The sequence below is a fragment of the Cervus elaphus genome, chromosome 12 (assembly GCF_910594005.1).
Source record: "Cervus elaphus chromosome 12, mCerEla1.1, whole genome shotgun sequence".
NCBI lineage: Eukaryota > Metazoa > Chordata > Mammalia > Artiodactyla > Cervidae > Cervus > Cervus elaphus.
Window position 1 is genome coordinate 3,679,220 of NC_057826.1, and position 27,023 is coordinate 3,706,242.

Consider the following 27,023-nt stretch of genomic DNA (forward strand, 5'->3'; position numbering starts at 1 on the left):
TAAATTTTTAAAATCTGGTCATATCTGAGTCTATGTAGGTCTCTGTCAAATATGACATGTTAGTTAAAACCTTGGTAATATAACCAGTGTTTCTAGTTGTTTCCTGTTAGGAGGAGGACAGATTCTTAGTAAACTTATGCAAATAATTATATTGCTATGAAAATAAGAATACTCACAAAGAGTTTTTGAATATTGGAGGGATCAGATAGGGAGAAATTTGTTTTATTTTTGTTTACAAGGATACACTTAGCAAATTGCTACAAGTCATAGACAAGTTAGGAAAAAGGTTTTCCACAAATCTGGAAGAAGTAAAACATTCAAGAAGCAACAATGTTTTGGATAAAAAGTCATAAAAATTATAATTATCCTCATCAGTTCATTCAGTTCCCTATAATTCTTATTGATCTTGATCTTTTGTTAGCAGTTTTATGATTCTTGTTTTACTTTAGAGTTCTGTAAATTCTTACCTAGTTCATCAATATGATCTGAAAGTTATCAGAATCCTGTAGTTTAAGCGAAGAGTTCTCTCCAAAAGTCTTGAAGATGAAGCACTTTTGGAAGAACATTTTTGCCAAAACATTAGTAAAGCAATAACTATCTGTAAATGACAAAAAGGCTTAAACACGGGCATATTAAAAATCTGATAAAGTTCATTGTAATTCAGTTGATAAGGAAATTTGGTTATTCTGTAACCTATAGCATTTTAAGATAATAACTAGATTTGCAAGTGATAGCATTATACCAGGACATAGCAGATGTCTAGGAATTTCATGTAATTTCTGGAACATGTATGTTAATAACATGTATCAATACAAATATCGACTAAAGAAAGTTTAGCATTAGATCTTACTTGACAATGCTTGCTATGCAGTTTAACATGGCAAATAAGCCTAATTAGTTTCATGTCTTTTTATAAGGAGAAAGAACACATCTTTGAGATGTCCAGGGCCCATCTGGAGAAATCGCAAGAAATTAATATGAGGTCAAAAAGACTTCATTTAGAATTTATTTGGGGAAGTTTGTCAAAAATAAAAAGATGTTAAAACACTTGATTAAATAGGGTCATTGGTCACTGTGAAACAATACTTAATTATCCATTTAACCAAAATGACAAGAACTTCACAGGCAAATATATAAAGTTACATAGTTTAAACCCAGTTTAACCATCCCCACCCACAACCTTAGCTCTTCTAATAGAGAAGACTCAGGGTTTCTTTTTTTTTAAGTAAAGATTTGATAAAGATAATGTGAAGCATAGAATATTATTTTGATAATATCTGAATCTTCATTTCCTACGTAGGTTCCTTAGAAGGTAAAGAATCTTTCCCAAGCTTATCAAGAACAGACCAATAGTCTAATAAAAATTTGTCATTTTAGAAGATTAAGAATAATTTTTAGTTTTTCATAAGTATGCTATTTATTAAAGAAATCCTTATAATTTCATTTTTAGCCAGCTTGACTACACAAGGTAATATTCCCTCTCCCAGCTTCTATATCCATTCATTTTGTCTATTCTAGGACAAAATTACTTTCATTTCCCTTATCAGAAATATATCTCCCTACCTCATACCTTTTCTTAGCCAAGATACATCCTATTTTTCTTGGTTTCTCATATTATTTCTAGTATTTTAATTACATATATTAATTAGAGTACTTAACTCTTACAAACCTTAATTTCTAGTGACAGGATGTGTTTACTGATAGATCTAAATATCTTTTGTTTCTTTGTAATAAGAAACCAAAAGTAGATAAACCTGTGTTCAGTAATTAATGTTGCAGCATTTTATATTATTTGGAAATTATGTGTGTAATGAATTTCCATCATTTAACTTAGCAAAACTCTAAGGTTTCAAGTTACCAATGAGATTTGGATGACTAGTTTTAAGTAGACATACCATAAAACATAATTATTTTTGAAAAGTGGATTCCTGGGCAATCAGAACTTCAGTTAGGCCCTTGCACTCCAGAAAGAAAAAGACAGTGGATGACTAAATCTTTAGTCTGATCGCAGATCTGACCTTCTGCTCTGGGCAAAAAATCTTTTCCCTAAGCCAGCTGATTTTTACACTTTTATTTCCAAATGTTGCAGCTTTACTCATAGGTGTTGGTACATAGTTCAAGATAAACAGTAGACTAATGTGCTAATGTATTTATCCTTTACTACTATTGTTCTCTTTTTTATTTTGGTGGTTTAAACCTAGAATAGCCAGTATTTCATAAAATGAGGATTCATCATGTCCTAACACCTTTACTTTGATGTTAAATCCATTGTTTAACTTGCTCAAAGTGGAAATCTTTTGTTGTTTTATGTTTATTAACTCTGTTTAAAATGAGGTTTGTTTCATAACTCAGAACAGGAAACTCTTTTCTGATAGTGTCCCTATGTGTAATGTATTACTCATCTCAGAAGTTCAGTAAATACTGATTGAATGAAAATGATTGCAATACTACATTTGCACGTCACTCCTTTCTGGAGTTCCGGGATGTAGCACAGTTTGTAGCAGTAAGTGTTTGGAATATTCTCATTTAATCTGCGTATTTGGTAGGGAAAGCAGTGTGGTGCACCTGGACTTAAGACCAGATTGCCAGGGATCTGTTCTGGGCCTCCTTGTCACTCACTGTACAGCCTTGGGCAGGTTATTTAACCTCTCTGTAGCTCAGATTTTTTTCTGGGCACACAGTGATACCTCCCTGGTCGAAACATTGTGAGGATAGGTGTCAAAGATCAAAAGATGGCATCTATAATATGACTAATTTTGGTTAATATCGTTCTGTTTCATACATTAGGGGGAAGGAAGTTATCCAAGGATTTTAAGTGAAAAATACATTCAGTGCCTGCTATTTATTGAGAACATAACTGTTTTCCAATTTTTGTGCTGAGGCTTCATCCTAGGTTGTTATAAACAACTCCAGGCCTTATTTAGGGAGCATGATTAGTAGCAATAATTTGGTGATTTGTTATTGCTTCATGGTACATTTCAATACTTGGCTATACTGCTAACTATTGCCGTTGATAAAACTAATGCTTTTGCACTGGGTGTGACTATCAGCTGGCAATATCCTAATGACGTGGTATGATTGCTCAAAGTTGGCCCCTTATTTGTTAAGGATGGAAGAGCATAGAGAGCAAAACAAGCTCCAGACAGCAAAACACACTCTTCTAGCAGCAGTATATGTTGTCGGCATGATGCAGAGCAGGCAGCATTGTTTCCCTGGGGTCAGGACCAGGTTAGCGTGCACATACAGCACTCATTCGCTTTAATGTTTGAGCCTCTACTAGTCTGTAAGCTCTTTGAGGAAGTGACTGTATTTTTAAAAGCAATTTGTGTATACAATGCCTGTCATCTCTAGAGAGCTTACTATGTGCCTGCTACTGTGCTAAGTCCTTGCCTATATCTGAATTTAGTCTTGGGACAGCCGAATGAGTAAGACGACCCTTGGCAAATGATAATTTGCCCTTGGTCACACTGCTTGTAAATGATGTAATCAGGATTCCAGCTCCATGGACTCAAAGACTATATTATGTTGCCTGTACTGGTGAAGCAAATGATAACAAAAGAGATATTAAATAAATGCTTATTGAATAAGAGAATAAATGGGGATATGAACTTGAATGAGGCCCAGTCATTGTCCCCAAGGATCTTAGAGGTGAAGCAGTGATGATGGTGCGGGGATAGAGGGATTAATGGTAGCACCGTGGACCTGTTGCTGAGGGAGGCCACAGTCCACAGGAGAGGCACCTACGTCACAACGCTGAGGAAGAGCAGAGGGGATTCTTCGTTGAAGAGGTGGAGTTTGACCGGAAAACTTGGACTGGATTTGGTCAGATGAGGGTGTAGAGTACATTTGATAGATGAATGGATAAAGAGGCTGTGGTACATAAATATAATGGAACATTACCCAGCCATAAAAAGGAATACATTTGAGTCAGTTCTAATGAGGTGGATGAACCTAGAGCCTATTACACAGAGTGGAGTAAGTCCAAAAGAGACAGATATTGTATATTAATATATATATATGGACTCTAGAAAGATGGTCTGATGAACCTATTTGCAAGGCAGTAATGGAGACAGAAGAAAGATATATTAGTCTGTTATACCTACATAGATGATGTGAGAATCCAAATAATTAAGGAATTTGGGTATAAAACTGAACAATCTGAACTTTATTCTGAAAGCTCTTGGGGGGAGGGAAATTCTTTTATCTCTTTATTCTTCCACCTTTCTTTATCCATGCATTTTGATGCCAGTCTTTTAAAATTTTTATTTATTTTTAATTGGAGGATAATTGCTTTACAATGTTGTGTTGGTTTCTGCCATACGACATGAATCAGCCACAGGTATACATGTCTCCCCTCCCTTTTGAACCTCCCTCTCACTTCCCACCCGTCCCCCGCTCTCGGTTGTCACAGAGCACTGGTTTGCGCTCTGAGTCCCAGCAGATTCCCACTGGCTGTTTCACGTGTGGCAATGTGTGCATTTCCATGCTGTTGTCTCAGTCTGTCCCACCCTCTCCTCCCTTCAGTGTGTCCACGAGTCTTCTCTGTGTCTGCATCTCCATCGCTGCCCTGCAGATAGGCTCACCAGTACCATCTTTCTAGATTCCATGTATGTGCGTTAATATATGATACTTGTTTTTCTCTTTCTGACTACTTCACTCTGCATAATATGCTCTAGGTTCATCTATCACATTAGAACTGACTCAAATGCATTCCTTTTTATGACTGAGTAATATTCCGCTGTATATATGTACTATAGCTTCTTTATCCATTCGTCTGTTGATGGGCATCTAGGTTGCCTCCATGTCCTAGCTATTGTAAATAGTGCTTATGCCAGTCTTGTGTGAGGTTTCCTATACAGCCTGGCCTGGGGACCATTGTGTCATCATTCTTAACAGCAAGAGATGGCACCTATAAATCTCTAATAAGACTGAGGAGAGTAGAGGTTCCTTAGAATTGCTGCTTGTAATATTTTCCTACAAGATATTGAGGGAAAAATTGCCTGAGATTCGTCTTTCCCATTCTTGGCCCCCAGATATTGTAGGTGACAAACAGTCTTGAGGTAGAGAAACTGTTTTATTTCTTCTAATAACCACTCTCTGAGTCTAGGTCCTCAAGATAAATCTATAATAATGAGATTCATCAATAGACTTAGCAACCTTAACCTCCCAGCCAACCGTCACCAACCCTCATCTCAGTAGAAGAGAAATGTGGTTGTTGCTGGGAACTTGTGTTTTAGCTGTTGGACAGACATCAGCCCTATTTACCCAGCGATGAGCAAGACAAAGGTAGGAGAACAAAGAACCTGGGAGACGACTTCCCACAGCTCGGTGCTGCCCAAGAGCTGGCTAATTGTGGACGTGCTAGGTGGCATGGCATGCATAAACACCGTGATTAAGTGCTTATGATTATATTTGCTTTATTTATGCTTTTGAAAACTCTTTTTTTTTTTTTTTTTTAGGCAACCTCCCGACTTCTAGTAAATTACCCAGAGCCCTACCGTTCTGAAATACTGGATTATCTCTTTAAGGTAGTGAACAAATAATGATTTAATGGTATCTGTGATATTTTAGAAACTGTTGTGAGTTTCAGCAATAGTCTTTAGCATCTTCACAATTCTAGTTTTTAAAAATCTGGTAGATTACTTTTGGAATAAGTTGCTATCTGAAGTTTTGCTTTGGTTTTCTTATCTGTAAAATCAAAGGCAGTGATTAGTAATTGTCTTGAAATGTTTTATCCTTCATATAATGAACCACACTGTAAATATTGTTACTTCTTTCCCCAGCCAAACTTCGGTGCCTCTTTGCATATTCTAAAAGTTGAAATAGGTGGTGATGGGCAGACAACAGGTAGGAGGATTTGGGGACTGGGATGTTTGCCTCCAATATTTGAACCTGTACCTAAACTCATAGACTGTGGTTTCAGAATATAAATAATGCCAACATTTCTGATTTTGATTACTGTTTAGATTGTTCTTTATTGTTCCTTTTTCATTATAGTTATTTTAAAAATATTAAATCAACACATGTATTTTTTCATACAAAGCAGCTTGTGGACTTTAGATTTCTTATTTAGTTGAAGAATCAGTAGTAAATAAATCCACAGTTTTTTATAAACTAATAGTCACTAGAAAGAGAATAGGGAGAGAGTGAAATTTTACTGAGAAGTTTTAAGGAAGTAAGTTTAACGTATTAAACATGTAAAAAAAAGGTGTTATTAGCTTTAAATAAAATATGTGGCAAAATATAATTGGTATTTCAGAGATACAGCATTTTTGTCCTTTAAAAATAAAATAATTTTAACCAGTAAATTTGCAGTCTTTATTGTCATCATTTTGATTGGCTTTGTGTAAAACATGCAGTCAATTAAAAATTTTTTAGGTCTCTGGTTTTTGGGAAGAAGAAAATTCTCTCAATGATTATATATAGCTTATTTTTTTATAGATTAGACTCCATTGTAGTAAACCTTAGAGAATTGTCTATATGCCCATGTTTCTGCTAGTGACTTGTAAGTAATTTTTGTTAAATAGATATATCTGCATGGTGGTATTGGTATTTAATTTATGCTGAAGGGAAAAATGCAAATTAAAAACAAAAGAAAACCCCATAACAAAACCATCCCCTAGCTGTTATAGGAAGACATGCATTTTATCAGGAAACCCTTTTTTGCAGAATAGATAATGGCTGGCCATCTTCATTTGCTGAAGCTAGATTAGAGATAGAGATACAGAAGCAGGTAGTTCTTGTGAATTCTGATTTTTATGTTTAAGAAGAAAAGGGCTAGGGCGCCTCTCCCAGGCCAGATGTTTGTGAAACATGGTAACATGTGAGGATTGATGTTATTTACCTACCTAGACACCCTATAGAGATTACTATAGAATTTTCTTACAATGGGAAAGTGTGCTCATTCCTATTTTCTCAGTATTCTGTTGTCTTGATTTATGGAGGCATGTTATAGGCCCAAGGCACGGGGTTTGGAAATTGGAGCTTAGCAGCTCAGGATTCACGTCTGGGATTGAGATGCTAGAAGTTGAGGTGGGCTGAACTTAGAGCTGGGCGTGGGGATTTGAAAACCCGAGAGACCAACTCCCAGCAGGATATTAGTCCTAGAAATTTTCAACTATATAAGCTGATAACACTCACAGCTTATGATAGAAAGTTGTGGTTTATTATTTAAGACCTTTGTGATGCTCAGGGTAATGGAAAAGTGCAGTAATACGCTTTGATCATCTACCTTTAAGTTTTATAAGATGATTCTTAGGTGCCCCAGGTCAGGATTGGAACTGAAACCTACTTCTCTGCAATATGTTTGTGTGTGTAGAGTGTGGCCTATGAAGCACCATTCATAGTTTCCTTCTGCTTTGCTCTCTTCCCTTCAGATGGCACAGAGCCCTCCCACATGCACTACGCATTAGATGAGAATTATTTCCGAGGATATGAATGGTGGTTAATGAAGGAAGCTAAGAAGCGAAACCCTAATATTACACTCATAGGTAAGAAGTGAGGTTTGCCATACTTTTGTAGCCTGCTCCCTTTTAATTTTAAAGTTCTGAATTGTGTGTGGAGTACCTGTTACTGCTGAAGAGCTAATCTTGTGGTTAACATTGCCAGTAGGCTACCAGCAGCCAAGCATGTGCCGGGCATGCGTCTTCCTTTGCTCATGTATAGTGTCTGATACTTATCCTGCCTCTGGAGGGAGGCATTGTCTTCTCATTTTACAGAAGCAGTGGAGGCTTAGAGAGTTACACCACTGACTTAAGGTTGGAACATTAGTAACCGTCAAAATCATATTTAGAACCTAAGTCTATTCTGTGTTTTTCTTTTTTTTGTGGTATTATACTAATTTCCTCAACAGAATGTCTCATTAAAATTTGTAAAAGGACAGTGTTTATAAGATTGTATATTGTATATGCAACGGTGTCAACTTAAAGAAATGTACCATGTGAGAGTTACGAGTTAAGTTTTCTTTGGGGCAAAATGAGGATTGCAGCACGGGAGACAGCACTTGAGAAGGAGGAAAAGAGCGCCCCCAGAGAGGTGGGGGGGTCGGTGTGTATGTGGTTTTGGTGAGGGGAGCACATGCAATCAGGTCCACACTTTCGTGGAAGGTTTCTGCTGGTCACAAGGAGCAGGCATCCCCATGAAGGAGTTCAGCGCTTTTCTGGAGACGAGGAGATACAAGAATTGGGCTCATAAGGTGGGCTCCTGAGAGTATGTATCCCAGAGTGCCTCATTTCTGCTCTCCACCCTGACTCCTTGCAGTGGGTGTTGAAAATCAGCAGTACAGCGCACACGATTCATCCTTGTAAGGCAGGTGGAGGTGCCAGTTTCTAGTCGATAGCAGTATATCTCAACTCACTTGCAAAATGGGGTGTTACATACAGTAGTGGATCCCATTTCTAGAAGAGGTGCATACAAAAGTGATTTTGTTGTTGTTTGTTTTGAACCTCAAGGATGTGGTGGTCACTTTTCTTGTGGAGCTTAAATTCTAGTGGCAGGATAATTTCTCACATGGGACTATATTCCTTGTGCTGTTCTCCTATAGCAGTGTACAGATCTATAAAAGATTTCAAACACACACAGTTGAAGCATACTTTAATCATTTGAAATGACCTTGGTTATTTCAAATAGGCTTACACATTCAGGCTAAATTATGTGATTTATTGAGATCCATTTTTAGGGCTTCAGTTCAGTTCAGTCGCTCAGTCATGTCTGACTCTTTGTGATCCCATGGACTGCAGCACGCCAGGCCTCCCTGTCCGTCACCAACTCCTGGAGCTTGCTCAGACTCATGTCCATCCAACCATCTCATCCTCTGTCGTGCCCTTCTCCTACTGCCCTCAATCTTTCCCGTGGTCTTTTCCAGTGAGTCAGTTCTTCGCATCAGGGGGCCAAAGTTTTCAAGCTTCAGCTTCACTATCAGTCCTTCCAATGAATATTCAGGACTGATTTCCTTTAGGATTGATTGGTTTGATCTCCTTGCAGTCCAAGGGACTCGGAAGAGTCTTCTCCAACACCACAGTTCAAAAGCATCAATTCTTCGGCGCTCAGCTTTCTTTATAGTCCAACTTTCACATCGTACATGATTACTGGAAAAACCATAGGTTTGACTAGACAGACCTTTGTTGGCAAAGTAATGTCTCTGCTTTTTAATATGCTGTATAGGTTGGTCATAGCTTTTCTTTCAAGGAGGAAGCGTCTTTTAATTTCATGACTGCAGTCACCATCTGCAATGATTTTGGAGTCCCAAAAAATAAAGTTTGTCACTGTTTCCATTATTTCCCCATCTATTTGCCATGAAGTGATGGGACCACATGCCATGACTTAGTTTTGTGAATGTTGAACTTCAAATCAGCTTTTTCACTCTCCTGTTTCACTTTCATCAAGAGGCTCTGTAGTTCCTCTTCCCTTTCTGCCATAAGGGTGGTATCATCTGCATATCTGAGGTTATTGATATTTCTCCCAGCAATCTTGATTTCAGCTTGCACTTTATCCAGCCCAGCATTTCGCATGATGTACTCTGCATATAAGTTAAATAAGCAGGTTGACAGTATACAGCCTTGACATACTCCTTCCCCAATTTGGAACCAGTCTGTTATTCCATGTCTGGTTCTTACTGTTGCTTCTTGACCTGCATACAGATTTTTTAAGAGGCAGGTCAGGTGGTCTGGTATTCCTATCTTTTGAAGTATTTTCCCCAGTTTGTTGTGATCCACACAGTCAAAGGCTTTGGCATAGTCAATAAAGCAGAAGTAGATGCTTCTATGGAACTCTCTTGCTTTTTTGATGATCCAATGGATGTTGGCATTTTGATCTCTGGTTCCTCTGCCTTTTCTAAATCCAGCTTGAACATCTGGAAGGTCACGGTTTACGTGCTGGTGAAGCCTGGCTTAGAGAATTTTGAGCATTAGTTTGCTAGCATGTGAGATGAGTGCAATTGTGCGGTAGTTTGAGCATTCTTTGGCATTGTCTTTCTTTGGGACTGGAATGAAAACTAACCTTTTCCAGTCCTGTGGCCACTGCTGAGTTTTCCAAATTTGCTGGCATATTGAGCGCAGCACTTTGACGCCATCATCTTTCAGGATTTGAAGTAGCTCAACTGGAATTCCATAACTTCCACTAGCTTTGTTCATAGAATGCTTCCTAAGGCCCACTTGACTTCACATTCCAGGATGTCTGGCTCTAGGTGGGTTATCACACCATCATGATTATCTGGGTCGTGAAGATCTTTTTTGTACAGTTCTGTGTATTCTTGCCACCTCTTCTTAATATCTTCTGCTTCTGTTAGGTCCATACCATTTCTGTCCTTTACTGTACCCATCTTTGCATGAAAAGTTCCCTTGGTATCTCTAATTTTCTTGAAGAGACCTCTAGTCTTTCCTGTCCTGTTGTTTTCCTCTATTTCTTTGCACTGATCACTGAGGAAGGCTTTCTTTTCTCTCCTTGCTGTTCTTTGGAACTCTGCATTCAAATGGGTATATCTTTCCTTTTCTCTTTTGCCTTTAGCTTCTCTTCTTTTCTCAGCTATTTGTAAGACCTCCTTAGACAACCATTTTGCCTTTTTGCATTTCTTTTTCTTGCTGATGGTCCTAACTTATAGGGGTTAACTTCACGTTATTTTAAAAATCATTTTCAACCATCAAAGGACAAGTGTAAGTTTTTCTAAGTTAAAAAAATGAGGAGTCAGTGTGTTCTTTCTAAATAGACTTTTGTAAGAGTTTTCAGAAATTGAGCAGTAAAAAGCATCATTGACTTCAGCACATACTTGACCCCTGGGCTGCTTTCAAGGTCAGTTCTCATTTAAATGCAGAAAATCTGGCAGGCTGAACCCTCTCCTAACAAAGACTTACTCATGGTGGGCCTTCAGAATGTATTTGGGATTTCACTGTTTTAAAACATTCCATTATTTTAATGTCACATTTCTTGTGTAGGTACAACTTAGGCATTCTTCTAGAGTTTAGAAAAATAAGCATTTTGTCATTTTGATTTTAATTTTTTTCAGTGGTAAACTAGATTGGTAACATATTAACAGTTAAGGAACTTAATGTTGACCTTATTTTACTATATTAGTAAGAGAATTAGGATTTAGAATCATAATTAGTGCTGCTTTTCTCTCTCTTTTTTTTTAAAAAACTTAATAATAACTGGGGTATTAGAAGAATGTGGATTATTTGTTCAATAACATACAACAACGGCATATTTCCCTATTGAGTCACTGGCACTTATGTTGCCATAAAGAAAAACTAGTTTTGCAAAATCTGATTACCTTACTCCTTAGTATTTAATAGCTTCCAGTTGTAAGAAGATGTGGTAGTGAGTGAGGAGTTTGTGTTGTACTTGCCTCACAGAAGTCGTTAAGCGTAGTGTTAGTTGCTCAGTCATGCCCACCTCTCCGTGACCCCATGGACTGTAGCCTGCCAGGCTCCTCTGTCCGTAGAACTCTCCAGGCAAGGATACTGGAGTGGACAGGCATTTTCTCCAGGGGATCTTTCTGACCCAGGGATCACCCTGGGGTCTCCTGCCTTGCAGGCGGGTTCTTTACTGTCTGAGTCACCACCAGGTTAAGCATAAACCTTTCAAAACTCTTTGATTTGCATTCAGAGAACAAAAATTGTACATTGAATATCTTTTTAGCAGGGGTGGGGATATTAAATTATATGTTACATTTGTTTCTGTTGGTAAATATCATTGAGAAAAGGGTTTTTGTTTTTTTTTTTATTTCTTTTTATTGAAAGAGCACTTAGAATCATGGAACCTGACTCTCAGGATCAGTAAGGAAATATTATGTTCGTAAGCTGGAAGGGATTTTGAGAGTTTGTGCCTGGTATGCCATCTTTCCTTTGGTCAGACCGTCATTGGCTGTGTGCTTAGCCCGCGTCGGTTCCTTTCTGTTTGTTTTGCTCTGGTTTTCGTGGTGCTGCACAGCTGTACCTGCTCCAACTCTGCCTGTTCGTCTCCACAGGGCTGCCGTGGTCGTTCCCCGGATGGCTGGGGAAGGGCTTCAACTGGCCTTACGTCAATCTTCAGCTGACCGCCTACTACATCGTGACCTGGATTGTGGGGTCCAAGCATTATCACGATCTGGACATTGATTATATCGGAGTCAGTAATATATTTTTCAGAACATGATTAGGCTTTGCACATTTATTTATAATTTTTAAAAGTAATTTCTGGCACTTGTTGACATTTTTGTGTCCTGAGACTAATTTGTTCTGTTGATGTCTGTTGACAAGTTATCTCTATGTCACCATTGATCCTTCCTCTCTGTCCATCCAAATCTTCCCACTTTTGAAACCTGTATGTAGTTTATGCCTCCCTGCACTGTTTTTGTTTTTGGTACCACCCCAGCTCAAATTCTTCTTCTTCTAAACTTTCCCTCGTTTTTCTGTTAATAATTCTTAAAACAATAATGTGTTTACTTTTATAGTTTAGTGATTAATCTCATTTTGCTCCCTCAATCTTCTGTGGTCCTAAAGTAGAGGGTAGCAGACTTCTAAAAGTGCTAGAGAGTAGATATTTTAAGTTTTGTGGATCATAAGGCAATATTAAGGATATTATGTAGGTAATTATATAACCATTTAAAATGTAACTACTTAAAATTGTAAAATCCATTTTTAGCTTTCAGGCTGTAAAAAATATGAATAGTGGGTCTGATTAGGCAGGCTGTTAGAAATATGCCTACCCTTGTCCTGAGTTGTTACTTAATAGTTTTTAATGGTTTAAAAATGCTAGACATAGCATCTTGTGTTTCTAGCTGGTCTGTTGGCTGGCTGGAGGCATGCCTCACCCTGCACTGTGCCCCTACGGAGCCTTATACACACACATAGTGGGTCTCTATACACTTTGGGTAGTAAATATGCTGTCAAAACTGGTTTTAAAAGCTTTCATGGAGTTAGCCAGCAGTGACAGGGCCGCTGCTGTGTTGCAGGCTTTGTGACTGACGTGTCTGGGGACAGCACGGTTAATAAGCCCTCGAGGAGTTGGGTGAGAGGGGTGGACGCTGCCGCAGGCTCACTGCAGATCCTATACGCGGTGTGGGGCCTGAGGGCAGACTGGGGCTGCAGGAAGCCGGAAGCAGGGACACACTGTTTTTGTTATGCTTCTCTAGACTATAACTGAAAATTAGTCTGTTGTGTTTGAGAACACAAATATTTTTAACCCATAGTGAAACTAAATGTAGGTGTGAGTCCTGCAACATTCTATTATGGTAAAGTCACAGAAAATGTTTCTGTTAGAAAATGGGTTATTCACATCTCTTTTAGACTCTTCATAACCACGTGCCATGATAAGGAAGTTTCTTTGATCAGATCACTTTTCAGTTGGTAAAGAATCTGCCTGCAGTGCAGGAGACCTGGGCCAGGAAGATCCCCTGGAGAAGGGCATGGCAACCCACTCCAGTCTTCTTGCCTGGAGAATCCCATGGACAGAGGAGCATGGTGGGCTCCTGTCCATGGGGCTGCAAGAGTCGGACACAACTTAGCAACTGAACCACCACCACCAGAATCACTGGAGTGAAAAGAGTATTTGGAACCTAGGCCCATCTCTCAGGTGCAAAATGAAAGTCTTAGCGAAGTTCTGTTTCAACACTGAAACCTCATGCTATGTGATTCTAAGCCTAAGAGATTTGTGCATGTTCCTTTTATCTGTCTTCACTAAGAGTTTGCTTTCGTGATGTAGCACATCATTGTGATTCTCTGTGTGTGCTAAAAACATGAGTCCTGTGCAGTGTCCTTATTCATCCTTGGCTTCCAGGTGTAAGTGTAGGGACTGCTAAGAATGACTGCCACAGTCCTAGGTGTGGTGAGGGCCCAGTGCCTGCTGTGGTTCCTGGCATACACTGCTTCGCCGATCTTTATGGACTGATTTCAACAGTCCACTTTTAGAAATCTCTGGAGTAAGTGACATTTTGAAAAATACCCTCCAAATATGTTAAGGTTTTAAAAAATACTATTTTAATTAAAAGTTATGTTGTCTTATAAATATCTATAAATGTAATAGTAGGACACTCTATTAAGTAAGAAAAATGGCTTTCCAGATAATATGAAAGATGGTGAGAGAAGAGGCATCTTAGTGGTAGTGTTTATTTTCTGACACAAAATCTTACAATTCTGACATTTTGACTTTTTGTTTTGTAGATTTGGAATGAGAGGGCATTTGACATTAATTATATCAAGGTCTGTACAACTTTAAAATCTTTTTATCTTTAAGTTATTAGTGAAAAATTCCTTTATAGTTCCATGGAAATCAGTAGGAGGAACACTGTATTTTTTACAGCACAGTGATGTGATTTGCCGGTTGTAACATAAAATTATATAATTCCTTTTAATCCCCCCAAAAATTGCCTTTGTCGATAGAGTTGTGGTGTATTTTTCTATTTAAAAGTTCAATATTTATATAATTATGATAATTGTTATGAAACAACTATATCATTTAGATTTTTAGAACTTCAAGAAATGTATTTTTCTTTTATTGTCATGTATCAAATTTGTAGTATATTATCTCATTCTTGTTTTCTTTGGAATGCCTGTTACATTGGAGGGTGTTGTATTTTTCTATTTGTGATTAGCAAATAGATAGCAACTAATATTTGCAAAGTGTGTTTCTTTTTGAGGTACTTTCCCTAAATGTGTATCTCTCTCTACTTCTTAACTGTCTCCTTTAAGGGGTAGCTACTGTTGTTGCTATTTTTTAGGAAAGGAAAATCTGAGAGTAATAACCCTTTCCATCACTGGAAAACAAATGGCAGTTTAACTTTTCAAGTGGAGATATTCTCTGGTTTACTTTATAGTTCTGTTTGTCTTGTTTTATATGTCTTTTCTCTAAGAAATAGAACTTCGTGGTCACATTTTCTTTCAGTTATTTTTTTTTCTTTAAATTGAGTGTCTTATTCTCTTAAGCACGTAATATCCACTAACTTTATTTTGTTTATTTATTCAATCCGTCAGCCAGGAAGCATTTACTCAACACCTAGTTTGTCAGACATTGTATATATGCTTGGAATACAAGGATAAAATGTATGTTTTCTCCCCAAAAAGAGTTCACATCTGGGGGCTGTAGAGTCTCATATGACCAGCTGAAAAATCAGTCATGATTTATTTAGCAGAATAATGCACATAGAGGGCTTGTCAGAAGGTGCAGAGAGGAGGCAATGCCTGCACTTGAGGGTCAGGGAATTCTCTTTAAAGACTAGCTGGCATCTTCAAGCTGGGATGGATAGGCGCTCCACAAGTTGCTAAGGCAGACCATGCCATTGGGAAGACGTGAAGACTGAGAGGTCAAGGGGTTTGGGGGCAGAGCAAGTGGAGAAAGATGGATTAGACCAGTAGGGGCACTGAGCCATCAGTAGGCCGGTATGTTTTGGATTAACCGCACGATTTAGTCACTAGCTGTGTGGAGGAGAGGGCGTAGATTGAGAGGATTGACTGCAGCCAGAGCCAGGCAACTCAAAGCTACCTGCAGGGGGCAGGCCTTGCCAGGACGGGTGAGCGCGGCGGTGGGGGTGGGGGGCTGTGGAGGGGCCAGTGGAGCAGTGTAAGACGGAAGCGCAGGGTCGCCCGTGGCAAGCTGGGAGTAGGATGAGTACAGGTCTGATGAGGGCAGCAGGAAGACGGGGCAGAGCCAAGCTAGCGCCCGTATCCCGTGCAGCCCTGTAGTCAGGCAGACCGTGTTGCTGCAGTGAGGAGCGCTCATCTTCCCAAACTTGACATTTCACATTTCTTTTTACATTCCCATGAAGTAGATTATCTTAGTGATAGTGCTTTTTTACCTCTCCACATGGGGCGCATTTCTATTGAGAAATAATGTTGACAGTCTCATCCTGCTTGTTGAATCTGAAGACACTTCAGCTCACTTGGTCGTAAGTCAGCAGCTGAAAACTCATTTTTAACCTTTCCTGTGTTCTGCTTATCTCTCTGAAAGGTGTTAAGAAGAATGCTGAACCATCAAGGTCTCCAGCACGTGAAAATCATAGCGAGTGATAATCTCTGGGAGCCCATTTCTGCTTCTATGCTGCTCGACCCTGAGCTCTTGAAGGTGATTGATGTAATAGGGTAAGGAATGTTTTACTCTGAGAGTGAACAGTTTCTGTTGGTTGCTCTGACTATCGACAGCACCTTTGTTTTTGTCTGCTTCTCCCCTTTTGATTGTATTTGCAGAAGGTTGCTTTCTTGTATTTACTTAACTAAAGCATATAGAAATGATGCTTCATTCCTTTTTTTCTTTGAAAGGTATGTATTTTGGTGTATTTTGGGAATCTTTCTATGACAATGTAATAATGTATTGATGACTTTTGAAATATTGTGTCAGTGTTCAGAAATACAAAACATGATTTTATTTAGATTAAGGGGCAGAGTAGTGTTTACAATTTAGAAATTATGAAGGCAGTGTTGTCTCTCCCTCACCCTAAGTGTTCCTGTCTTGCTCGATTTGGATTCTAATTCAGGGAGCTTATTCTCATGGGGAGACTCTACCATTCCAGAAAGGATTTGTTGTTGTTCAGTCGCTCAGTGGTGTTCGACTCTTTGTGACCCCAGCACACAAAGCCTTTCCTGTCCTTCACTATCTCCCAGAGTTTGATTCAGTGGACATGAGTTGGAGCAATGATGCCATCCAACCATCTCATCCTCTGTCATCACCTTCTCCTCCCGCCTTCAATCTTTCCCAGCATCAGGGTCTTTTCTAGTGAGTCAGTTCTTCCCATCAGGTGGCCAAAGTATTGGAGTTTCAGCTTCAGCGTCAGTCCTTCCAATGAATATTCAGGACTGATTTCCTGTAGGAGGGACTGGTTGGATCTCCTTGCTGTCCAAGGGACTCTCAAGCACCTTCTCCAACCCTACAGTTCAAAAGGGTCTTTGGTGCTCAGCCTTTCTTACGGTCCAGCTCTCACATCCATACATGACTACTGGAAAATCCATAGCTTAGATTATTTCCTGCCTATTTCTGAAATAGTTAAGAGTTTCAGTTTGTATTGTTTACTATGGGGACCGCTAGCCACAGGTGTTTATGGAACGCTTGAAATGTGGTTAGTCTGAACTGAGGAGTGTTATAAGTGTAAAACACACACCCAAATTTTAAAGATATATTAATAATAGAAAAGTAAGTTATTAATGATTTTTCATATTGATTACATGTGTTGAATGATAGTATTTTGGGTATATTGGGTTAAACAAAATATATGATTAAAATTTTGTGTTTTAAAAACGTAGCTCCTGGAAGGTTTAACATTACCTTGTGTAGCTCACATTGTTCCTATTGGACCAGTCCGGTTTACACTGTCACAGCGTTGTGTTAACCTCTTAGTGACTTTATTGTTGGGCCTTGGCCCCAGTTTCCAGCCTGTGAAGACCTCTGCCCTTTAGCTGGTTGATGCCGGTGCTCCCGCTCAGGGTGGGGCCTGCCCCTGTGGAATGAGCACCTGTTGGTCACCTGTCACCCCCACTGTTCCCACGTTCTCTCTGCTGATCCTGACGCTGCAGGACTCCTGGGGACTCGCTGTCACCCGGTTTTGATGGACGTATCGTCTGTGGGTTTTAATTTCTGTCATCAGATTGGTCTGTTTGGTTTCAGGAGGAGTTTTGTGGGGAGCTTCAGAAAAAACTGGGCTGCTACCACAGTCCACCTCGTCTATAAGTTCTATTTCTCCTGTAATACACATATGTTTTTCTGATAGGATAAACTTTGGTTTACTTTCAGTGACCTTAATCTTGTCATTTAAAGTTTGAAAAATCATGCCATGAAATAATAGAGACGTTTTGCCTAATTATATGCATTTAAAAATTATATTCTTAAAGAACTTTTACATTATTTTGTTGAACTATAGATCTGGGCATCACAAGAGACCTGGGTTTTAGTATCAGTTCTACCCCTCTTTTCTCAGATCATTTGATAAATCACTCAGGTTTAAAATGTAACAGTTTCTTTATTTTCTGAATGAGAGATATAATACCTATTACTATAGCTTTGAAAGATATGTTTTTTGGGGTTTTAAAAATAATGCATATTCTTTATAGAAAATTTGGAAACTGTAGAAAACTATAGAGTTGGAACTTACTCATAATCTTAATATCTAGAGATCATATGCATAATAGCATATGCATAATGCATAATAGCATAATGCATAATAGCATATTATTTTACAAGGTATTATTTTTTATATAAATATTTTTCATTTTTACCAGAGACATACCAGATATACATTTGACTGAGTGATAACTAGATGAGTCTTAAAATTAGCATTTCTTTGAGGTGTCAAAACTGAATATTATGATCATAGAATGAAGTTCTGGGATATAGAATAAGGGTTTCCCAGGTTGTGTTAGTGGTAAAGAACCTGCCTACCAGTGCGGGAGACGTAAAAGACACGTGTCTGATCCCTGAGTCGGGAAGATCCCCAGGAGGAGGGCATGGCAATCTACTCCAGTATTCTTGCCTGGAGAATCCCACGGACAGAGGAACTGGAAAGGCTATAGTCCACAGGGTCGCAGAGACTCAGACATGACTTTGAAGTGACTTAGATCATCAAAATGTTAAAGTTTGTTAAAATTATGTAATTGCAGAGAATTGTCAGATTTTCCAATTTGGGATTTATAGTTCCAGAACATGAATTCTTAACCCTGTTAGATGCTAGCTTTCTTTTTGAGTATCTGTTGTGTATTTTTACAATACTGAATAGGTGCCTATTTTCACCTGAGGTCAGTGATTCAATGAAAGCCGTGTGTATTCTCATTTTCCTCTGATTCCTTATTTTATATTCTTTATTATATATTCATTTTTCCTTATGAAACCATGGAACACCAGATTGATGTGCCTTATTTCATCTTTACTAGGATAATTAATTCCCAGGTAGGATTTTTTTTTCTTAAAAAGATTCATGACCTAAATGGAATTAAATAACTAAAAACTAAAGTTTGTTGTTTTTCAGTCGCTCAGTCATGTTCAGCTCTCTGTGACCCCATGGACTGCAGCATGCCAGGCTTCCCTGTCCTTCACCATCTCCTGGAGCTTGCTCAAACTCCTCTCCATTGCATCAGTGATGCCATCTAACCATCTCATCCTCTGTCATCCCCTTCTCATGCCTTCAATCTTTCCCAGCATCAGAGTCTTTTCCATTGAGTCAGCTTTTCACATCAGGTGGCCAAAGTATTGGAGCTTCAGCATCTGTCCTTCCAATGAATATTTAGGACTAATTTCCTTTAGGATGGACTGGTTTGGTTTTGCAGTCCAAGGGACTCTCAAGAGTCTTCTCCAACATCACAGTTCAAAAGCATCAATTCTTCAGTGCTCAGCATTTTTATGGTCCAACTCTTATATCTATACATGACTATAGCTTTGACTATACAGACCTTTGTTGGCAAAGTACTGTCTCTGCTTTTTAATACACTCTTCAGGTTTGTCATAGCTTTTCGTCCAAGGAGCAAGCATCTTTGAATTTCATGGCTGCAGTCACCATCTGCAGTGATTTCGGAGCCCAAGAAAATAAAGTCTGTTACTGTTTCCCCATCTATTTGCCATGAAGTGATGGGACTGGATGCCATGGATCTTTGTTTTTTGAATGTTGAGTTTTAAGCCAACTTTTTCACTCTCCTCTTTCACTTTCATCAAGAGGCTCTTTAATTCTTCTTTGCTTTCTGCCATAAGGGTGGTATCATCTGCATATCTGAGGTTATTGATATTTCTCCTGGCAATCTTGATGCCAGCTTGTGCTTCATTCAGCCTGGCATTTCATGTGATGTACTCTGTATATAAGTGAAATAAGCAGGGTGATAATATACAGTTTGATGTAGTCCTTTCCCAATTTTGAACCAGTCCATTGTTCCATGTCCTGTTCTAACTGTTGCTTCTTGACCTGCATACAGGTTTCTCAGGAGGCAGGGAAGGTGGTCTGGTAGTCCCATCTCCTTCAGAATTTTCCAGAGTAAAATAGGTCTTCGCAATCATTCTTTTAATGTTAAGAATACTACTATACCAAACCACAAAGATGAGAATCGTGATATGATTCAATCTCTGTTATTTTGCTTGTATTTTTGTTAAATTTTTTGTCAATAGTTGTTGGCTTAAGAAGTATACACTTTTCTCCCTAGAGTTCATGTGCTGTCTAATTCTTATACTGTTAGCCTCTTTTCTATTTTACATTTGAAATTTCTTAATTGTTTTTATATTCAATAATCAGTCACTTCCACAACCATCATTATGACAGTATTTTACTCTTGGAACAATAAATATACACTTTCAGTTGAAATATATATTTCAGTTGACTCCTCTCATATGCTAGAAAAGGGAGAGGTTCATTGCTCTGGGAAGAGTTTCTCGGCCTCTGCATTGTTGATATTTTTTGCTGGATAGTTCTTTGTTGTGGGGACCTGCTATGGGCATTGTAGGGTGTTTAGCTGTGTCTCTGGCCTCTGTGCCCTAGATAACGGTAGCAACTGCTGCCATACCTTCTCCTCCAGACAAAATCACCCAAGTTGAGAACTACCACTGCTCTGGGATAATAACTTCTTATTTTTATTCAAATAAGAGTCCTCTGTGGGTTTTTGTTGGTTTTGTTTTAGTGTTTTTGTTTTTGCCAGGGAATAAATGCCAAGCTGTCTTCCTTTGTATGAAGGGTAGAGCAGGGGAGAAAATACTATTGATACTTTATGTAATAAGCTTATTAGTCTTTTTCTTTTCTTTTTTTAAGATAAAAACATATCTCTTTGTAACAAATGAACTGGGTCTTCCTTGTGATACTTCTCTAGTGGTGGCCTGTAGGCTTCTGTCATTATTGCTTCACAGCATGTGGGTTCCCTGACCAGGAATTGAACCTGCGTCCCTTGCATTGCAAGGCAGATTCTTAACCACTGGGTTGCCAGGGAAGTCTTACTTTTGGTTTTCTTTTTCACTCCTTTCTTTCTACTGTCCAAGCTCACTACATCCCTTGGGAAGTCTACATCCTGTCTCCACCTCATTCATCTCTTGGAATTTTCTAAGCCTCTTCTGCTGTCTCCATCTGTCAACATCCTTCCCTTCTTGTTACGGTTTCCAGAAAGAAGTTGTCCCTCATCCACTGATGATCTTCCCCCTTTTCTGTGTGTTGCAAGTGCATCTCATCCTCAGGGCATCCTGAGACCCAGGGGTGGGAAGCAGATGCTTACATGCAGCCTGACATCCACCTGGAAGATGCCTGTTATTTGAAAGTAGAAAACCTTGGCAAAGACACGTATGTTTGTTCACTCAGTGAAAGTTGTAGTTGCTTAGTTGCGTCTGACTCTGTGACCCCAGGGAATAGTTCATGGAATTCTCCAGGCCAGAATACTGGAGTGGGTAGCCGTTCCCTTCTTCAGGAGATCTTTGCTTCCCAGGGATTGAACCCAGGTCTCCCAGATTGCAGGTAGATTCTTTACTGGCTGAGCCACCAGGAAAGCCCAAGAATACTGGAGTGGGTAACCTATCCCTTCTCCAGCAGATCTTCCCGACCCAGAAATTGAACCGGGGTCTCCTGCCTTGCAGGCGGATTCTTTCCCAGCTGAGCTAACCAGGAGGGTATTTACTCAATAAGTAGACATAAGTGCTGTGTTCTGACTTTTTGCATTTCCTCCCCCTCTTTCTTTTCTAGAGCTCATTACCCTGGGACACTTACAGTAAAGGACGCTAGGTTGACTAAGAAGAAGCTGTGGTCTTCTGAAGATTTTAGCACTGTAAACGGTGATGTGGGTGCAGGCTGCTGGGGTCGTATATTGAATCAGAATTACATCAATGGCTACATGACTTCGTAAGTAATTAAAACTTTTAAAGGTTTTTATTTTGAAAAATTTCAAAGCATAATAGGTAGAAAAAAGTACAATGGACTTCCATAGTCTCACAACCTAAATTCAGTGATTATAAGCATTTGCCTTATTTTTTTCGTCTATCCTATACTTAACATGCGTCAGCTCTAGAAAGAAAAGGCAGGAAGCTGCGAACAGGAATAAAGCTTATTTTGGGGTCTGATATATTGTCTCAGATATGGTTAAGTTATTTCCCTGGCCTGGTGATAGCTGTTCATTCTTAGATGCTTTTGTTCCCTTAAAATCAGTTACTACTGAGACCACTTCTACAGGGGTAAGCATTGCATTGTGGGCGGGCTTAGATCACAAAGTAGCTTAGGCCTAAAAGGCTCCTCTTATGTCAAGAGAGTTCTGTGTGGTCCTCTCCCTCTGGGAACCCCTTTCCTGCCTGCTACACCATGACTTGACCCTGGCAGTCAGACTGTTTAGAGTTCTCATTGTAAAACTTTACAGCAGCTGAGTCAGGTCATGAAATTATGTCATGCAACTGGGCCATTAAGAAGGCTGACTGTCAAAAAGAAAGCAGGTATGGATAAAGTCTTTATCTGTGTTTGACTCACATTTGTGCCATATGTGGTACTGGTAGGTCGTGACTCTTTTTCTGATATACAGTTGTGCAGTAAAAATTGTACACCTCATATACATTTGTATTTTTTATTATATGATTCACTATTAAAATAATTGCATCCATCACTTGATTTTTCAAAATATGGGTGAACTTAGGCAACTTAAATTTTCTTGTTTTGGGTGGTAATTTTACCACTTACATATATTTGTATAAACTTTGCTAAGGTCTTTTATACTGTAGGCGTCTAGACATTGACATGTTTATTACAAGCTGCTTTGGTGTCTCTCTTACCGAACAATCTTTTAGAACCATCGCTTGGAATTTGGTGGCTAGTTACTATCAGCAGTTGCCGTATGGGCGCTGTGGACTGATGACTGCCCAGGAGCCGTGGAGCGGGCACTACGTGGTGGAAGCTCCTATCTGGGTATCAGGTATGGTTCAGATTCCATCTCTCACTCCCTGACTTTCTTCCTGAGAGACAAAGCAGAAAACACCTAGAGGGAGTTACAGAAACACTGCGTATGTGTGTGTGCGCGCACATGTGTGCACACACATGTTAGTTTTAAGTGTATCTCTGTTTTAGCAAGATTTGTTTTATAAGACTCTTTCGGGTAACTAAGCTACTCTCTGTATTCCATTCTTGATTATTCTAAGACCAGGCTCTTCTTCACAGTTGATGTATTTTTCACAGAGATTTGTAGTCATGACATTATTCTAAACTCGGGTTGTTTTTTAATAAATATGAAAATGCTAAGTTTTGAATTTGCATATCCTGATTGGTTAACTCCTTAAATGTTGAAATAGTTGGTCCCACATTATTTCAATGAACTAATGTACTTTTATAATTTTGTCACTGTTTCTTGGGGGGTTAATTATGTCACTTCCCAAAATGAGACAAGGAGTCTCACTCAGTACATTTCTAGGACAAGCTATGGAGGTGCCCAATAAATATTGTGAAAATAAACTTGTTTAAAACCATAAAGCTTAGTTTTTGAAGTATTTTATTAACTTTTTGAAAACCATATTCTTTGTAGGTATATTAAGGTGGTTTAAATAGAGATCAACAAAAACTGGGAGGAGATAACTTTATTTACTGCTGGAATAAAGCACTTTTTCAGTAGTCTTGAACTGACAGAGTGTGGTTTATTTATTTTTTACCAGTCATTCTAAGAATATTCCCATAGTTACACCATTTAACTAGGCTAATTACTCAAAAGTTGAAACATGATGCTGGCAAATATTTTTTCCAAAATAGAAATTAGCTGTTAGACTCAGTCATACTTGGGAAAGTTTTCCTTTTAACCTTCTCGGTTCTTTGGTCAATCTAATAATGGACAAAAGACAGATCACCAGGAAAAAAAAAACACATTTAATTTACACATTTAATTTTGTACGTAAAAATATGGGACTCAAGTTTGCAGTCAGGCAATTCAGGCTTTATAAATGCCATCCTAAGCCAAGGAATGAGATAGGGACCTGGAGCTTCACAGGGGAAGAAGACCATTCATAGGAAGAGAAGAACAGATATTTGCTCTGCCATGCAGACAAGTCTTTCAGATAAAAAGTTATTGCTGGTAATAGCTGTCTTTCTGGGCTGGGTCTTCTGTCTAGATTCTTTCAGGCAGTTGAAGGAGAGAGAAATTTTTCTGTAGTCTTCTGGGTCTTGATTGCCAGCAGTTCAAAATAACACACGTGCTAAAGTGGGACATTTTGGGCGGCGTATTCTGTTCTCTTTTCAAGTAAGTAATAGCTTTTTGTTTCTGGAAGAGTCCTGTTATCACCACTTTAATGTCATTTGGGTCTTTCTCTGCTTTTCTATAGCTCATACCACTCAGTTTACTCAACCAGGTTGGTATTACCTGAAGACAGTCGGCCATTTAGAGAGAGGAGGAAGCTATGTAGCTCTGACGGATGGCTTAGGTAACCTCACCATCATCGTTGAAACTATGGTAATTCTTTGTTGTTTTTATTGGGTTAATTCACTTTGTTAGTATTGGAGGAAAAAAGCATAAAATGTAACTGAACACCTTAAAAAAATAAAGGAGCTTTTCTTTTCCGTGTAGGATCCCAGGACTGGGATGACCAGTCTGTGGCTTGACCTGGTCACTCTCCGGGCTGAGGGTCCACCTGTGCAAACCTTCTCTTCCTTTCAGATTCCTCCCAGGGGTGAAGGACCCAACTTCATGCCTTTTTTCCCCATTCTACCCAGCTACGTGGAAATCTTTCTTGCAGCTTTGGTTGTAAAGAAATTCTGCCAGTTCTTCAAGTAGCTGAAGGGAAAGGGCTTGCTGCTGCTGCTGCTAAGTCGCTTCAGTCGTGTCCGACTCTGTGTGACCCCATAGATGGCAGCTCACTAGGCTCCTCTGTCCCTGGGATTCTCCAGGCAAGAGTACTGGAGTGGGTTGCCATTGCCTTCTCCGGAAAGGGCATGAGAAATACTGATAATTGGCTTCTCTCCCACAGATATTGTCGCCTTCACCTGGGAACTGGGAGGGAGGGAGTCCTGTGTTCTTGGCTGTTTCTACTTGGCCTGGAGTTTCTGTCAGTCCATCCCGAGAGGGATAGGGAGGGATGGCTTGTGGTTTAAATGCCATATACTCTTGATGCTCATACTGAGTTTTAGTAGATTTTCTTGAATACTTCTGTATTAGTAGTGTGCCCTTAGGATCATTTCCAGACTTTAGCATTATTATTATTTAAATAATTTTCACCAGTTTCATTGGGAGCATATTTATGGAGCTCTTCACACTGACATTCTAGAAGCAGATCTCTCCTTTACTCATTAGATATGGTTTCCTTCAGTTCTTTGAACATTTTTAAATACCTGATTTAATGTCTTTGTCTAGGAACTATAATATCTAATAGGTAATGACTAGGCTTTCTCAGACATAGTTTCTGTCAACTGCTTTTATATCTGTATATGGGCCATTCTTTCCTGTTTGTTTGCAAATATCATAATGATTTGTTGAAAGCTAGACACGTTACATAAAATAATCTGGACACTCTGGACATCAGATTCTTTCTCCTCTCTAGCGTTTGTGGTTGTTGCTTTTTGTCATGGTTGCTGCTGCTCATTTGCTTTGTGACTTTCCTGAACAGTTTCTGTAGTTGAATCTCTGCTCAGTTTTCTTATCAGTCAGATCATGATGGTTCAGCTGGCCTCATGTTTGGAGCTAGCCAGTGTCCCAGCCTTTGCTGACGGGCCCTGTGTGTGTAACGGGGGTGCGCTTCAATGCCCAGGAGGGCCATTTACAGCTCTGCCTTAGCTCTTACTTCCTGTCTGAGCCAAGCTCCCAGGGAGGCTTGAATTTCCCAGTAAAGCCATCTGGGGCTACAGTTTTCTTTGTGGGAAAGCTGTTAACTATAATTTCATCTTCCTTTACAGATAAAGGGGTATTTGGTTTGTCTACATCTTCTTAGTGAGCTTTGGGTTTTTGTGTCTTCACGCAAATTTGTCCATTTCATTTACGTTGTTAAATTTCTCAGCACAAAGTTACTGCTGTTATTCCCCACTGTTCTTTTAATATATGTATCTACTTTGTGTTAATGTCACCTCTCTTAATGTTCATAAGTGCAGTTTGTATTTTCTTTCTTCTTATCCTAGTTTCCTGATGAGTCTGGCTAGAAGTTTATTCAGTTCTATTAATCTTCTCAAAGAGTCAGCTTTTGGTTTCTCAATTGTACACTTTTGTTTTTCTGGTTTTGTTTGATTTATCCTTTCATCTCTATTATTTTCTTTCCTCTGCTTACTTTGTTTTTTTAAATTGAATTAAAAGTTTTACTGAAATATAACTGATTTACAATATTGTATTAGTTTCAGGTACACAGCATAATGATTCAGTATTTTTATAGGCTGTGCTCCCTTTAAAATTAATGCAATATAATGTCTATATTTCTCTGTGCTGTACAGTATACCCTTGTTGATTATCTGTTTTATACATAGTAGTTTCCATCTCTGAATCCCATACCCTGTGCTTACTTGGTTTTAATTTGCTCTTCTTTTGCTAGTATCTTAAACTAAAGTTTCTGTTTTAGTGGCTTCCCACAAATCCTGATGTGTTGCGTTTTTATTTTTGTAAGTTCAAAATTCTTTCTCGTTTCCCCTTTTATTTTTTTCTTTGAGACAAAGATTATTTAGAAATTTGTTATTTAGTTTCTAAATATTTGAGGATTTTTTCAGACATTTTTGTTATTCATTTCTGACTTAATTCTGTTGTGGTCAGAGAATAGACTTTGTGAGACTTGAATCTTTTTGAATTTATGGAGACTTCTATTATGGCTAAGAATCTTGTATACTTTGGTAAATGTTCCTTGTACACATGAAAAGAATACATATTCTGCAGTTATGGATGAAGTGATCTATAGATATTAATCCAGGCAAATTGTTTGATAGTTTTGTTAAATCACCTGTATCTTTGTTGATATTCTGTCTAGTTGTGTATCAGTTATTGAGGGGAGGTATTAAAATCTCTAATTACAATTTAAAAATTTCCCACAAAACCTGGCCCAGAACCTTATACTGTTAAGTCCTCTGTGATTGTTAAATCTCGTAAAGTAGGAATGATGTCACAGACTTCTTTCGATCCACACCACAGTAATGATGGCTTCCCTGGTGGCTCAGATGGCAAAGTGTCTGCCTGCAATGCAGGAGACCT

At 38.8% G+C, this 27,023-nt stretch overlaps 1 protein-coding gene across 9 annotated transcripts in view; it reads left to right on the forward strand.

Annotated features, from left to right (window-relative positions):
• The window catches only part of GALC (galactosylceramidase), a 51,286-nt gene that overhangs the window by 5,794 nt on the left and 18,469 nt on the right, over window positions 1–27,023 (forward strand). For 5 of the 9 annotated variants that reach the window (XM_043920488.1, XM_043920489.1, XM_043920496.1 and 2 more), the window contains 9 exons: window positions 5,460–5,528; window positions 5,784–5,847; window positions 7,377–7,490; window positions 11,960–12,099; window positions 14,133–14,171; window positions 15,916–16,046; window positions 21,590–21,745; window positions 22,675–22,799; window positions 24,190–24,317. In XM_043920488.1, coding sequence (XP_043776423.1) covers window positions 5,460–5,528; window positions 5,784–5,847; window positions 7,377–7,490; window positions 11,960–12,099; window positions 14,133–14,171; window positions 15,916–16,046; window positions 21,590–21,745; window positions 22,675–22,799; window positions 24,190–24,317 — 966 coding nt within the window. Of the gene's footprint in view, window positions 1–4,730; window positions 5,287–5,459; window positions 5,529–5,783; window positions 5,848–7,376; window positions 7,491–11,959; window positions 12,100–14,132; window positions 14,172–15,915; window positions 16,047–21,589; window positions 21,746–22,674; window positions 22,800–24,189; window positions 24,318–27,023 lie in introns of those variants that run through there. The other 4 variants (XM_043920493.1, XM_043920490.1, XM_043920492.1 and 1 more) reach the window with 2 other exon arrangements.